At 40.2% G+C, this 12,109-nt stretch overlaps 1 protein-coding gene across 2 annotated transcripts; it reads left to right on the forward strand.

The window, feature by feature from the left end:
• The first annotated feature begins 1,564 nt into the window (after positions 1-1,564).
• On the forward strand, positions 1,565-11,600 carry LOC130716712 (uncharacterized). Of its 2 annotated transcripts, none has more exons than XR_009012135.1 (2): positions 1,565-2,286; positions 3,669-3,932. XR_009012135.1 is itself a non-coding variant. In XM_057566711.1 (2 exons), exon 2 carries the CDS (start codon positions 10,112-10,114, stop codon positions 10,712-10,714), a length of 603 nt encoding a protein of 200 aa, XP_057422694.1. In that variant the 5' UTR covers positions 1,565-2,286; positions 10,048-10,111; the 3' UTR covers positions 10,715-11,600. The 2 variants fall into 2 exon arrangements, 1 of the variants encoding a protein (XP_057422694.1); XM_057566711.1 differs by lacking the exon at positions 3,669-3,932 and adding an exon at positions 10,048-11,600.
• The last annotated feature ends 509 nt before the right edge of the window (positions 11,601-12,109 follow it).

Genomic DNA, 12,109 nt, shown 5'->3' on the forward strand with positions numbered 1-12,109 from the left:
CGATGCAAGGGACGGATATGTGTGCCTAACGATGCAGAGATGAGAAGATTGATCCTGGATGAAGGACACAAGAGTAGACTGAGTATCCATCCCGGAATGAACAAGATGTATCAGGACTTGAAACTTCACTTCTGGTGGCCTGGGATGAAGAAACAAGTGGCTGAGTATGTTTCTACTTGCTTGACATGTCAGAAAGCAAATGTAGAGCATCAGAAGCCCGCAGGGAAGCTGCAACCACTAGATGTCCCAGAGTGGAAGTGGGACAGTATTTCTATGGACTTCGTGACGGCTTTACCTTTAACTCGGAGGAAGTTCGGTGCAATTTGGGTTGTTGTTGATCGTTTGACAAAGACCGCTCATTTTATCCCGATCAACCTGAAGTACAAGGTGGAGAAATTGGCGGAGATTTATGTGGCTGAGGTTGTGCGTCTACATGGTGTACCGACCAGCATCGTATCAGACAGAGTTCCGAGGTTTACCTCTCACTTTTGGGGAGCCTTGCAGCATGCCCTCAGAACTAAGTTGAGATTGAGCTCTGCCTATCATCCGCAAGCCGATGGGCAGACAGAGAGGACAATCCAGTCGCTGGAAGATTTGCTACGGGCCTGTGTGTTGGATCACAAGGGCAGTTGGGATGAGATGCTGCCATTGATCGAATTCACTTACAACAATAGTTTCCATGCGAGCATCGGCATGGCACCTTACGAAGCTTTGTACGGTCGGAGGTGTCGTACGCCCTTATGCTGGCATCAAGATGGGGAAAATTTGGTGATTGGCCCGGAATTGGTGCAACAGACCATCGAGGAAGTCAGGAGAATTCAGGAAAAGATGAGAACCGCGCAGAGTCGCCAAAAGAGTTACGCCGACAACCGACGGAAGGAGTTGGAATTTCAGGCCGGAGACCATGTCTTCTTGCGGGTTACCCCGATGACAGGTGTCGGAAGGGCAATCAAGTCCAAGAAGCTTACTCCGAAGTTTATTGGGCCGTACCAGATCACGGAGCGAGTTGGACCGGTGGCGTACAGGATCGCCCTACCACCGTTTCTATCCAACATCCATGACGTTCTTCATGTGTCGCAGTTGCGGAAGTACATGGCAGATGATTCGCATGAGATTACGCCAGACGACATACAGTTGAGAGATGATCTGACAATGGAGGTGCCACCCATCAAGATCGTCGACCGAAGCATAAAGTGCTTAAGAAACAAGGAGGTGCCTTTAGTGAAGGTCGTGTGGAACCAAGAGACTGGTGACGCGACCTGGGAGTTAGAGGATAAGATGCGTGAGTCACACCCCGATTCATTTGTAAACCCTTAAGTTTCGAGGGCGAAACTATTTTTAAGGGGGGTGGTATTGTAAGGCCCTAAGTTCAATTTGGAACAATTTTATGGAAGTTTGAATAAAATTGAAGTTTTAGCTAATGTTTGATAACTGGCAGATTAGAACTGTCAACTTGTGCGAATTTTTAGAGGGTCTTAACGACTTCATTTGGGAAAACTTCCTTCATGAGCGTTGTAGCCCTTTAAGTTAAGAAAATTCTCAATGTGGTTTCGTGTAAATCCGATATCTGTAGCTCCAGATATCCCTGTTTTAATGAGCAAAGGTCGGGCTGTACAGTACCTACGAAATTTTATTAAAAGTTGGGTTTGTGTTTTGGGCTTAAACCTTTTTAATTTGGGTTAAGTGGTGGATTAAACTCATAATCAGAAGGTACTTAGGCTGAATGGAGCATTATGGGCCAAGGAAGGCTGATCCAAGGAAAGAAGCAAGGGTTTTGAAAACCCTGAGGCTTGGTGAGCCGCCGGCTGCCCATGGAAAAGGAAGGGGGCTGCAGCTGGTTTTTCCTCTGAATTATGAGCTTTAATGAGTCATTAATACTCTTTTCTTGGGCTGTATCAGATCTGAAACCAGAACCCTAGCCCACACAAGCCCTGGCCGCCACCTATAGGCAAGGATTAGAGTGAAATCCTTATTTTCTTACATGCAAAACAGCACCAGAAAATATTTCACGTAAACACCAACCAAACAAGCAAACCAGCACCCTTCCCCTTGCTCCTAAGAGGCCTCCACTCGTCACCCTTGCACCACCAGCAACCATCGCCCACCAAGAAGGAGGAGGAGACACGAGAAAGAGAGAAAAACCGCAAGGAAGGAGAGGAAACGCGAGAAGGAGAGGAAGCACGTGGAGGAAGGAGAATTTTGGACAGCAGAGGAAGCTCTTTCTATTCTTCACTTCTCTCCATCAAAATCCTACTTCTTTTCATCTAAATTCATTCAAAACCCGAGGTAAGGGCTGGTTCTAGGAATGCGTAGGTTCTTTAGGGAATATGCCATGAATTGCCATGAGAAACAACTTGAGTTTTGGACTGTTTTTGCATGATTTCCTGTACATGCTTGCTTGCTGGAATTTTTCTCTTGAAAAGCCAAGAATATGATCCTCAAACGTTGTTTATGATCTGAATCTATGATTTTATGCGAGTTGCCATGGTATTTGTTAAGTTTTGTGCTATTTTGCACTTGTTATAACATGATCCTGGCTAAATGTTTGGTTCTGAAATTTTGAGTGGATATTTGGGTTGTTGGGGCTGTACCAAGATTGCCATGATCAAAGGGGAAGGAAGGAAAATTATTTTTGAAAACCATAGAGCCATGGGAGTTTCGCTGCCAGTTTCCTGTACTGGACAGCGGACTTCAGAGCCCCTTTTTACCTGTTTATGGTTATCAAATGAAAAAGTGATTAAAATGAAAGTTGTAGATTTTCGAAATATCTTTCCAGACATATAAAAATCATAATTTTTGGTTTAGTAATGTGATCTGGGGGTCGTGTTTAGTAACTGTCACACCTGCTGTTTTTCCTGTTCCGGACAGTTAGCTTTAAGGCCTAATATCACCTAATTCTGGGACTCAAATGAACAAGTAAGTAACGAGAGAGTTGTAGATATTTAAAATAGCTTTCTAGAAAGGTATCATACGTGATTTTTGATTGAAAGATGCATTCTGTGGCTCTATTTTTGTGAAAGTTGTTTCTGCTGTCAATATGTTGAAGTTGCGATGATATATTATGCATGAGTGAATGTTCTTGCGTTCCTTTACGTGAATTATATTTATTTTCTCAGTTAATGGTTCAAGGGTCGCTCACGTAGCCGTAATTCCCTTGTAACCTGTGAATGTTGTGTTGTGAAGGTTGTTGTATAAAGAGTATGATAAGACTCTAGGCTTGACTTTAGAGACTTAACAAAGAGAAAAGTGTAATAAACTCGCTTGCAAGTAAATGTGAATAATTTGGACATATGTCCATGAGAACGATGGTACCTTGCACGCGAGGGAGTTATTTGGGTTGACTGCAGTCTCCCGTGAACCTTGTGGGCCGGTGTGGCTTCACGTGATTTGGTTGACTGCGGTCACCGTGTACTTTTGTGGATCATTGCGGCTCCACGTGATTTGGTTGACTGCGGTCACCGTGATAACCGTGCCTCTGCGGAAGCACGAAGATGGCCATGGAAGTTTTGGTGGGTTGTGTGAAGTGAGATTCCGTTAGTAACTGACTCTTTCCCATAAAAGACATATAATGTACTTATATTATATATGTTGTTGTTGATTTTGTCATTATCATTCTTTTTGTTGGACCTGACCCTGCTTGTTTGCTATGTGTTTATTTGGGGGGGTAGATGGTCGTGAAGAAAATGGCGACGACTCATTCTTGGGAGTTGATGCTACGTGACGAGCCACTACAGATGACGACTACACTTCTGATGACGACTACACTTCTGATGAAGAGGAAGAAGATAAAGAGGAAGGGGCCAAGGATATGGTTGGGTTGTGAGACATCCATTTTTCTTTTGGGTTGAGAGTACCGAGTTTTGGAAGTATTGAACCATTACTTTACTTTAGTTGAGATAGTTTAACTTGATGTAATTTACTTTGAAGTTTTCTTCCGGATATTTATTTCATACTCTTTTCAATTATTAATAAAGTTTGAGGTTTACGTTGATGATTATTTCCGCAAGTTTGAAATGGTTAAGTTTCGAGAATTTTGTAAAATTGAACTTTTATCATTAATTGAAGATTAATAAGTGAATCGACGAAAACTCTTTATGAAAATTGGTTAATTAGTTATTGTGTAACACTCGAGAAATCGGGGCGTTACATTGTGGTATCAGAGCTCCGGTTGAGAAACCAGAGCACTAAGGGTTTTGGGTTTACGAGTTTCCGAACTCGTTGGTGTTTTAGTTTTTGATAAAGATGTTTTCAAAGCTTCATGGTGAGATTGGGTAGACTTGTTTGCTAAGATGTTTGCTTGGCTGTGAGATTGTCTGTAGTTAGTATCATTGCCGTGATACTTGAGACTAAGTGTTTGATTATGTAAGACCCAAGATTTTAAGCTTAGGATCAGTGGAAGTAATTTCCATTTACGATTAGGGTTGATGTATTGTGAAGGGAAACCTGAACTAGAGTTTATTAAATGAAATATATTTATGAAGGAGAAAGTTCAGGAAAAGTCAAAGGATTACATCATGATCGATAAAAGTTATAGTACGATCGTTATACGCTTAACCTAGGTCAGAAACCCTAGTATATAGCTAATTTTCACTTTTAGGCACGATGGAAGTTAATTCCAAAAATCTTCAGAGAAATGTTAGAACTTCTCTTTTTCCATATATCAAAATCGTTTCGAGGCGAAACTCTAGGATCTACGAACGTCCGATTCCAATCATCGGAAGTTTGCCGAAACCGAATCCCTGGTATTTCAAAACCCTAGAATCACCCGACTATGGGGACTTTTTCTATTCAGAGCTTCAAATGAAGATTCTACTCGCGTACACCCATTTCTCTTGATGATTTCAATCTTTCTTCAGAAGGAAGTTTTCCATTCCGACATTCGATGCAAAAAGCAACTTATCGGGTAAAATAGTTTTACACCGACTGATGAGGACAAGGACAAGGACAAGGGTCATGGAGCGCTAAAAGGACTTGGAGGACCAATGACTAGGGCAAGGGCTAAAAGGGCCAAGGAAGCACTTCAACAGATGATAGCATTAGCTCTTGAGGAAGGAACCCATGTGCGAGAACTTGAGCCCAAATTGGTGAATTTCCTCATGAACTATGAAGAGGAAGTCGTCCAAGATCAGCCCAATTAATTGGAGCTGAGTTCGAATTTTATTTCTAGTTTTTTTTTCAATCCAATAAGTCCCTAATACACCAAGGATGCATTAGCAATTAATGGACCTGAAGTGGAGGCATGTGGGGCGTGAATAAGAAGGCTTTAAGGGAGGAATATTCCAAGTTTGCATCAGCTCTTGATGGCTGAAGTAAAACTCCAAGAATCTCTTTCAATTGAAGTTAATTTCCTGTTTTTGTTTAATGTAATGAGAGAAAGTTTAGGGGCTGTTACAAGCTGAGCTTGACCAGCTCATTAGGAGTTTTTATTTGAATTTTCAGTTCAGAATTGGATGTTAAAACTCCATAATTAGTCATTAATTGGAGTTAAGACCATGACTCACCTTTGTAATTCAAAACAAAGCCAAACTCTTTTAAAAGGGAGGGACGGCCAAGCATGGAGAACAGGAATGAATAAGATTATTTTTTTCTGAGTTAGTTCAGTTTGTTGAGAGTGATTCTCATATCCCTTGAGTGATTCAAGACCTTGACTTATCAAAGGTTTGCCACCCCCTTTGTGTGACGTCTGCACTTCCATATCCATAAAGTTCCATTCCAATTCTGTCCATCTTTTCCTTGCACGAAATTCTTCTTTGTTTTTCCCTTCCAACTCTGGTTTCTCAAGTCCTAAAATCATCCTAGACGATCCATCAAGCCCTTGCATCAACTTGGGGCATATCATTTGGTAATCAGAGCTCCGGTTCTAGGATTTTGGTTTCTTTTCTTATCTGGAATTTTGGTTAGCAACTCATTGTGATTTCTTGTTTCCTTGATTTTAGTTTTTGTTTCTTTTGGCTGAACCATTGCAAAAGTTAAGCCTTGTTAATTGTTCAGAATCAAAAACAAATTACAAAACGAAAATTCAAAAAAAAAAACGAAAATTCAAAAAAAAAAAAAAGGCTGAATGGTTCTTGTTTAATTAGCCAAATTCAATTGTTCAAGGTAATTTTGTTGCTAGCATTCCAATTTATTTTCTTCTTTCTGTTTGTTCTTGAATTCTTCTTTAGTCTCTAAATATTTTGAGTCCTTTCCATTTCTGTGGTGATTTGTCTTGTCTTCTTTTGTTTCATATTCTAAAGTCTATTCTAATCTGTGTGACTCTACACAAATTTGGTGGCATAATTCTTTGTGTGTCTTAACTTTGATTTACTCAAGAGATTGTGAGAATTTTTGAGTGGAAAAAGGCAAGAGTGCACATCATAGAAAAGCCAATTTGAGGGAAACACGAGAGAAGTGAGGTAAACACTAACATTTGTTTGTTCTACTTGAGTCTTTTCATTTGTCAAAGATGTCAGGAGAAGAGGGGGAGCAACCAGCAGTGCAACTTTCGACCATCGAAATGCGGGCTCTTACACAACATCTGGAAAACTTAATGAGGAGGCAAACTGAAGAGATCCACGAAAGGCTGGATCAAATGGAGAACCGGAACAATAGTGACAGTGAAGGCGGGAGGCCACGACGAATTCGTGAAAATCCTAGACCTGCTCGGATTGAGGGAGTCAAATTCCAAATTCCTCCTTTTAAGGGAAAGAGTGATCCAGAGGCATACTTGGAGTGGGAACTCAAAATAGAGCATGTCTTTGCTTGCAACAACTATGTGGAGGACCAAAAGGTGAAACTTGCAGCTGCTCACTTTTCAGACTATGCTCTTGTTTGGTGGAATAAGTTTGCAAAAGAGAGATTGAGAAATGAGGAGCCAGCGGTGGAAACATGGGCAGAAATGAAACGAATCATGAGGAAAAGATATGTCCCTTCAAGCCATGCTAGGGATGTAAAATTTAAACTTCAAAAACTTACCCAAGGCAGCAAGAGTGTTGAGGAGTATTACAAAGAACTTGAGGTGCTTATGTTGCAAGCCAATCTTGAGGAGGATGAAGAGGTAACCATGATTCGATTTATTAATGGTTTATCTAATGATGTTAGAGATATTGTAGAACTTCAGGAATATGTAGACATGGAAGAATTGCTGCACAAGGCCACTAAAGTTGAGCAACAACTCAAAAGGAAAGGGCTTGCAAGGAAGAGTTCTACCAATTCCAATTCATCTTGGAGAGACAGAATGAAAGATGAAGGGCCGAGCACCCTTAGCAAACCAGCCACCAAACCACAAGCTTCAGCTTCTTCAAAACCTCTTGAACAACCATCCAAAAAGAGCAAAGAGGTCAAGTGCTTCAAATGCCAAGGTATGGGACATTATGCTTATGAATGTGCCTCCAAAAAGACCATGATTCTTAAGGATGATGGAGACTACACCAGTGAGTCCGAAGGAGAACAAAGTGAAGAAGAAGAGGAGGCAGCCATGAATGGTGAACTGTTGATGATCCGGAGAATGCTTGGTAGCCAACAAAAGCCAAAGAAAGAAAGCCAAAGAGAGAATATCTTTCACACAAGATGTTCTGTCAATGGGCAGATTTGCTTGATGATTGTTGATGGCGGGAGCTGTACTAATGTGGCTAGTGAAAGAATGGTGGAGAAGCTGAACCTGGTCACAAAACCACATCCTTGGCCATACAAACTTCAATGGCTCAGCCACTATGGAGAAATACAAGTAAGTAAGCAAGTTGAAGTTGACTTTTCCATTGGCAAATACAGGGATAAGGTTCTTTGTGATGTTGTTCCCATGGAGGCTAGTCACATACTGTTGGGAAGACCATGGCAATATGACACCAACTCTGATCATAATGGCAGCACCAACAAGATCTCATTCCAACATCATGGCCAGAAAATTACGCTCAAACCTTTGAGCCCTAGGGAGGTGCGTGAGGATCAAAAGAAAATGAGAGAAAAGATTGAACAAGAGAGAAAAGAAAAGAGTGAGACACTTGAGAGGAAGCAAAAAGAAAAGAGTGAAACACTTGAGAGAGAGCAAAAAGAAAAGAGTGAAATACTTGAGAGAAAAGAAATTTGTTTGATCAAAAAGAGAGAGGTGAAAAGGATGATAGCTTCAAAACAGATCCTATACTTGATGTTTTGCAAAAATCAGATTTTGAACACTAACACTTTTGAAAATTTTGAGCTGCCTTCTAGTGTTAAATCTCTTTTGCAGGATTATGAGGATGTGTTTCCAACAAGTGTTCCAAGTGGTCTACCACCACTGAGAGGAATTGAGCATCAAATTGATCTCATTCCGGGAGCTTCTTTGCCTAATAGGCCAGCATATAGAAGCAACCCACAAGAAACCACTGAAATTCAAAGACAAGTGGAAGAACTCTTGAACAAAGGGTGGGTAAGAAATAGCATGAGTCCTTGTGCTGTACCGGTGATTTTGGTACCAAAGAAAGATGGGACTTGGAGAATGTGCTCTGATTGTAGAGCCTTGAATAACATCACCATTAAGTATAGGCACCCTATTCCTAGACTTGATGATTTGCTTGATGAATTGCATGGAGCATGTTATTTTTCTAAAATTGATTTGAAAAGTGGTTACAATCAGATAAGGATTAAAGAAGGGGATGAATGGAAAACTGCTTTCAAAACTAAATATGGTTTGTATGAATGGTTGGTTATGCCTTTTGGTTTAACTAATGCACCTAGTACTTTTATGAGACTAATGAACCATGTTTTGAGGGAATTCATTGGGAAATTTGTGGTTTTGTACTTTGATGATATTTTGGTCTATAGCACTACTCTTGAGCTGCATGTTGAGCACTTAAGATCTGTCTTGAGTATGCTTAGAAAGGAACAATTGTTTGTCAATCTTGAGAAATGCACTTTTTGCACTGACCATGTTGTGTTTCTTGGTTTTGTTGTGAGTTCGAAAGGAGTGCAGGTTGATGAGGAAAAGATCAAAGCCATTCAAGAGTGGCCCACTCCTAAATCCGTGGGTGATGTAAGAAGTTTTCATGGCTTGGCCAGTTTCTACAGGAGGTTTGTTAAGGACTTTAGTACCTTGGCAGCACCCCTAAATGAAGTGGTGAAAAAGAATGTGGGTTTTCATTGGGGAAAGAATCAAGAAGAGGCCTTTGCTGCCCTAAAGCATAAGCTTACCCATGCACCTATACTTGCTTTACCTAACTTTGCTAAATCTTTTGAACTTGAATGTGATGCTTCAAATGTAGGTATAGGTGCTGTGTTGCTTCAAGAAGGCCACCCAATTGCTTATTTTAGTGAAAAGTTAAGCGGAGCTGCCCTTAACTATTCTACTTATGATAAGGAATTGTATGCTTTGGTGAGAGCTTTGAAGACTTGGCAGCATTATCTTTTGCCCAAGGAATTCGTGATTCATAGTGATCATGAGTCGCTGAAATACTTGAAGGGGCAAGGTAAGTTGAACAAAAGGCATGCCAAATGGGTTGAATTTTTGGAACAATTTCCCTATGTCATAAAACACAAAAAGGGGAAAAGTAACATTGTGGCTGATGCTTTATCCAGGAGACACGTGTTGCTTTCCATGTTAGAGACTAAATTGCTAGGACTTGAACATGTGAAAGAAATGTATGAAAAAGATGATAACTTTGCTGAAATTTTTGTGGCTTGTGAGAAAGTTTCTCAAAATGGATTTTATAGGCACAATGGATTTTTATTTAAGGAAAACAGGTTGTGTGTGCCTAAAAGTTCCATTAGAGAACTGCTTGTTAAAGAATCCCATGCTGGGGGATTAATGGGTCATTTTGGAGTCCAAAAGACTCTAGAAACTTTACAGGAACATTTCTATTGGCCCAAAATGAAACATGATGTGATCAAGTTTTGTGAACATTGCATTGTTTGCAAGAAGGCTAAGTCTAAGGTGATGCCACATGGTTTGTATACTCCTTTGCCAATCCCTGAATACCCTTGGGTTGACTTGTCTATGGACTTTGTTTTAGGCCTCCCTAGAACAAAGAATGGAAAGGATTCAATTTTTGTGGTTGTTGATAGGTTTTCAAAAATGGCTCATTTTATTCCTTGCAGGAAAGCTGATGATGCTTGTCACGTTGCTGATTTGTTCTTTAAAGAAGTTGTAAGACTTCATGGGATGCCTAGAAGCATAGTTAGTGATAGGGACACCAAGTTCCTAAGTCACTTCTGGAGGACTTTATGGGGGAAGTTAGGCACTAAACTTTTGTTCTCTACCACTTGCCACCCACAAACTGATGGGCAAACAGAGGTGGTGTTCCATTCCGGAGATTGGGTTTGGGTGCACATGAGGAAGGAAAGGTTTCCAGAACAAAGGAAATCCAAACTCCAACCTAGAGGGGATGGACCTTTTCAAGTACTTGAGAGAGTCAATAACAATGCCTATAAAATAGAGCTTCCAGGTGAGTATAACATCAGCTCAACCTTTAATGTCTCTGATTTATCTCTCTTCGATGCAGATGGAGGAGAATTTGATTTGAGGTCAAATCCTTTTCAAGAGGGAGGGAATGATGAGGACAAGGACAAGGACAAGGGTCATGGAGCGCTAAAAGGACTTGGAGGACCAATGACTAGGGCAAGGGCTAAAAGGGCCAAGGAAGCACTTCAACAGATGATAGCATTAGCTCTTGAGGAAGGAACCCATGTGCGAGAACTTGAGCCCAAATTGGTGAATTTCCTCATGAACTATGAAGAGGAAGTCGTCCAAGATCAGCCCAATTAATTGGAGCTGAGTTCGAATTTTATTTCTAGTTTTTTTTTCAATCCAATAAGTCCCTAATACACCAAGGATGCATTAGCAATTAATGGACCTGAAGTGGAGGCATGTGGGGCGTGAATAAGAAGGCTTTAAGGGAGGAATATTCCAAGTTTGCATCAGCTCTTGATGGCTGAAGTAAAACTCCAAGAATCTCTTTCAATTGAAGTTAATTTCCTGTTTTTGTTTAATGTAATGAGAGAAAGTTTAGGGGCTGTTACAAGCTGAGCTTGACCAGCTCATTAGGAGTTTTTATTTGAATTTTCAGTTCAGAATTGGATGTTAAAACTCCATAATTAGTCATTAATTGGAGTTAAGACCATGACTCACCTTTGTAATTCAAAACAAAGCCAAACTCTTTTAAAAGGGAGGGACGGCCAAGCATGGAGAACAGGAATGAATAAGATTATTTTTTTCTGAGTTAGTTCAGTTTGTTGAGAGTGATTCTCATATCCCTTGAGTGATTCAAGACCTTGACTTATCAAAGGTTTGCCACCCCCTTTGTGTGACGTCTGCACTTCCATATCCATAAAGTTCCATTCCAATTCTGTCCATCTTTTCCTTGCACGAAATTCTTCTTTGTTTTTCCCTTCCAACTCTGGTTTCTCAAGTCCTAAAATCATCCTAGACGATCCATCAAGCCCTTGCATCAACTTGGGGCATATCATTTGGTAATCAGAGCTCCGGTTCTAGGATTTTGGTTTCTTTTCTTATCTGGAATTTTGGTTAGCAACTCATTGTGATTTCTTGTTTCCTTGATTTTAGTTTTTGTTTCTTTTGGCTGAACCATTGCAAAAGTTAAGCCTTGTTAATTGTTCAGAATCAAAAACAAATTACAAAACGAAAATTCAAAAAAAAAAAACGAAAATTCAAAAAAAAAAAAAAGGCTGAATGGTTCTTGTTTAATTAGCCAAATTCAATTGTTCAAGGTAATTTTGTTGCTAGCATTCCAATTTATTTTCTTCTTTCTGTTTGTTCTTGAATTCTTCTTTAGTCTCTAAATATTTTGAGTCCTTTCCATTTCTGTGGTGATTTGTCTTGTCTTCTTTTGTTTCATATTCTAAAGTCTATTCTAATCTGTGTGACTCTACACAAATTTGGTGGCATAATTCTTTGTGTGTCTTAACTTTGATTTACTCAAGAGATTGTGAGAATTTTTGAGTGGAAAAAGGCAAGAGTGCACATCATAGAAAAGCCAATTTGAGGGAAACACGAGAGAAGTGAGGTAAACACTAACATTTGTTTGTTCTACTTGAGTCTTTTCATTTGTCAAAGATGTCAGGAGAAGAGGGGGAGCAACCAGCAGTGCAACTTTCGACCATCGAAATGCGGGCTCTTACACAACATCTGGAAAACTTAATG

The sequence above is a fragment of the Lotus japonicus genome, chromosome 5 (assembly GCF_012489685.1).
Source record: "Lotus japonicus ecotype B-129 chromosome 5, LjGifu_v1.2".
Taxonomy (NCBI): Eukaryota; Viridiplantae; Streptophyta; class Magnoliopsida; order Fabales; family Fabaceae; genus Lotus; species Lotus japonicus.

What these genes read in the sequence shown, in the direction of transcription:
- LOC130716712 (XM_057566711.1), top strand. Translation starts at nt 10,112, where the DNA reads ATGCCTAGAAGCATAGTTAGTGATAGGGACACCAAGTTCCTAAGTCAC.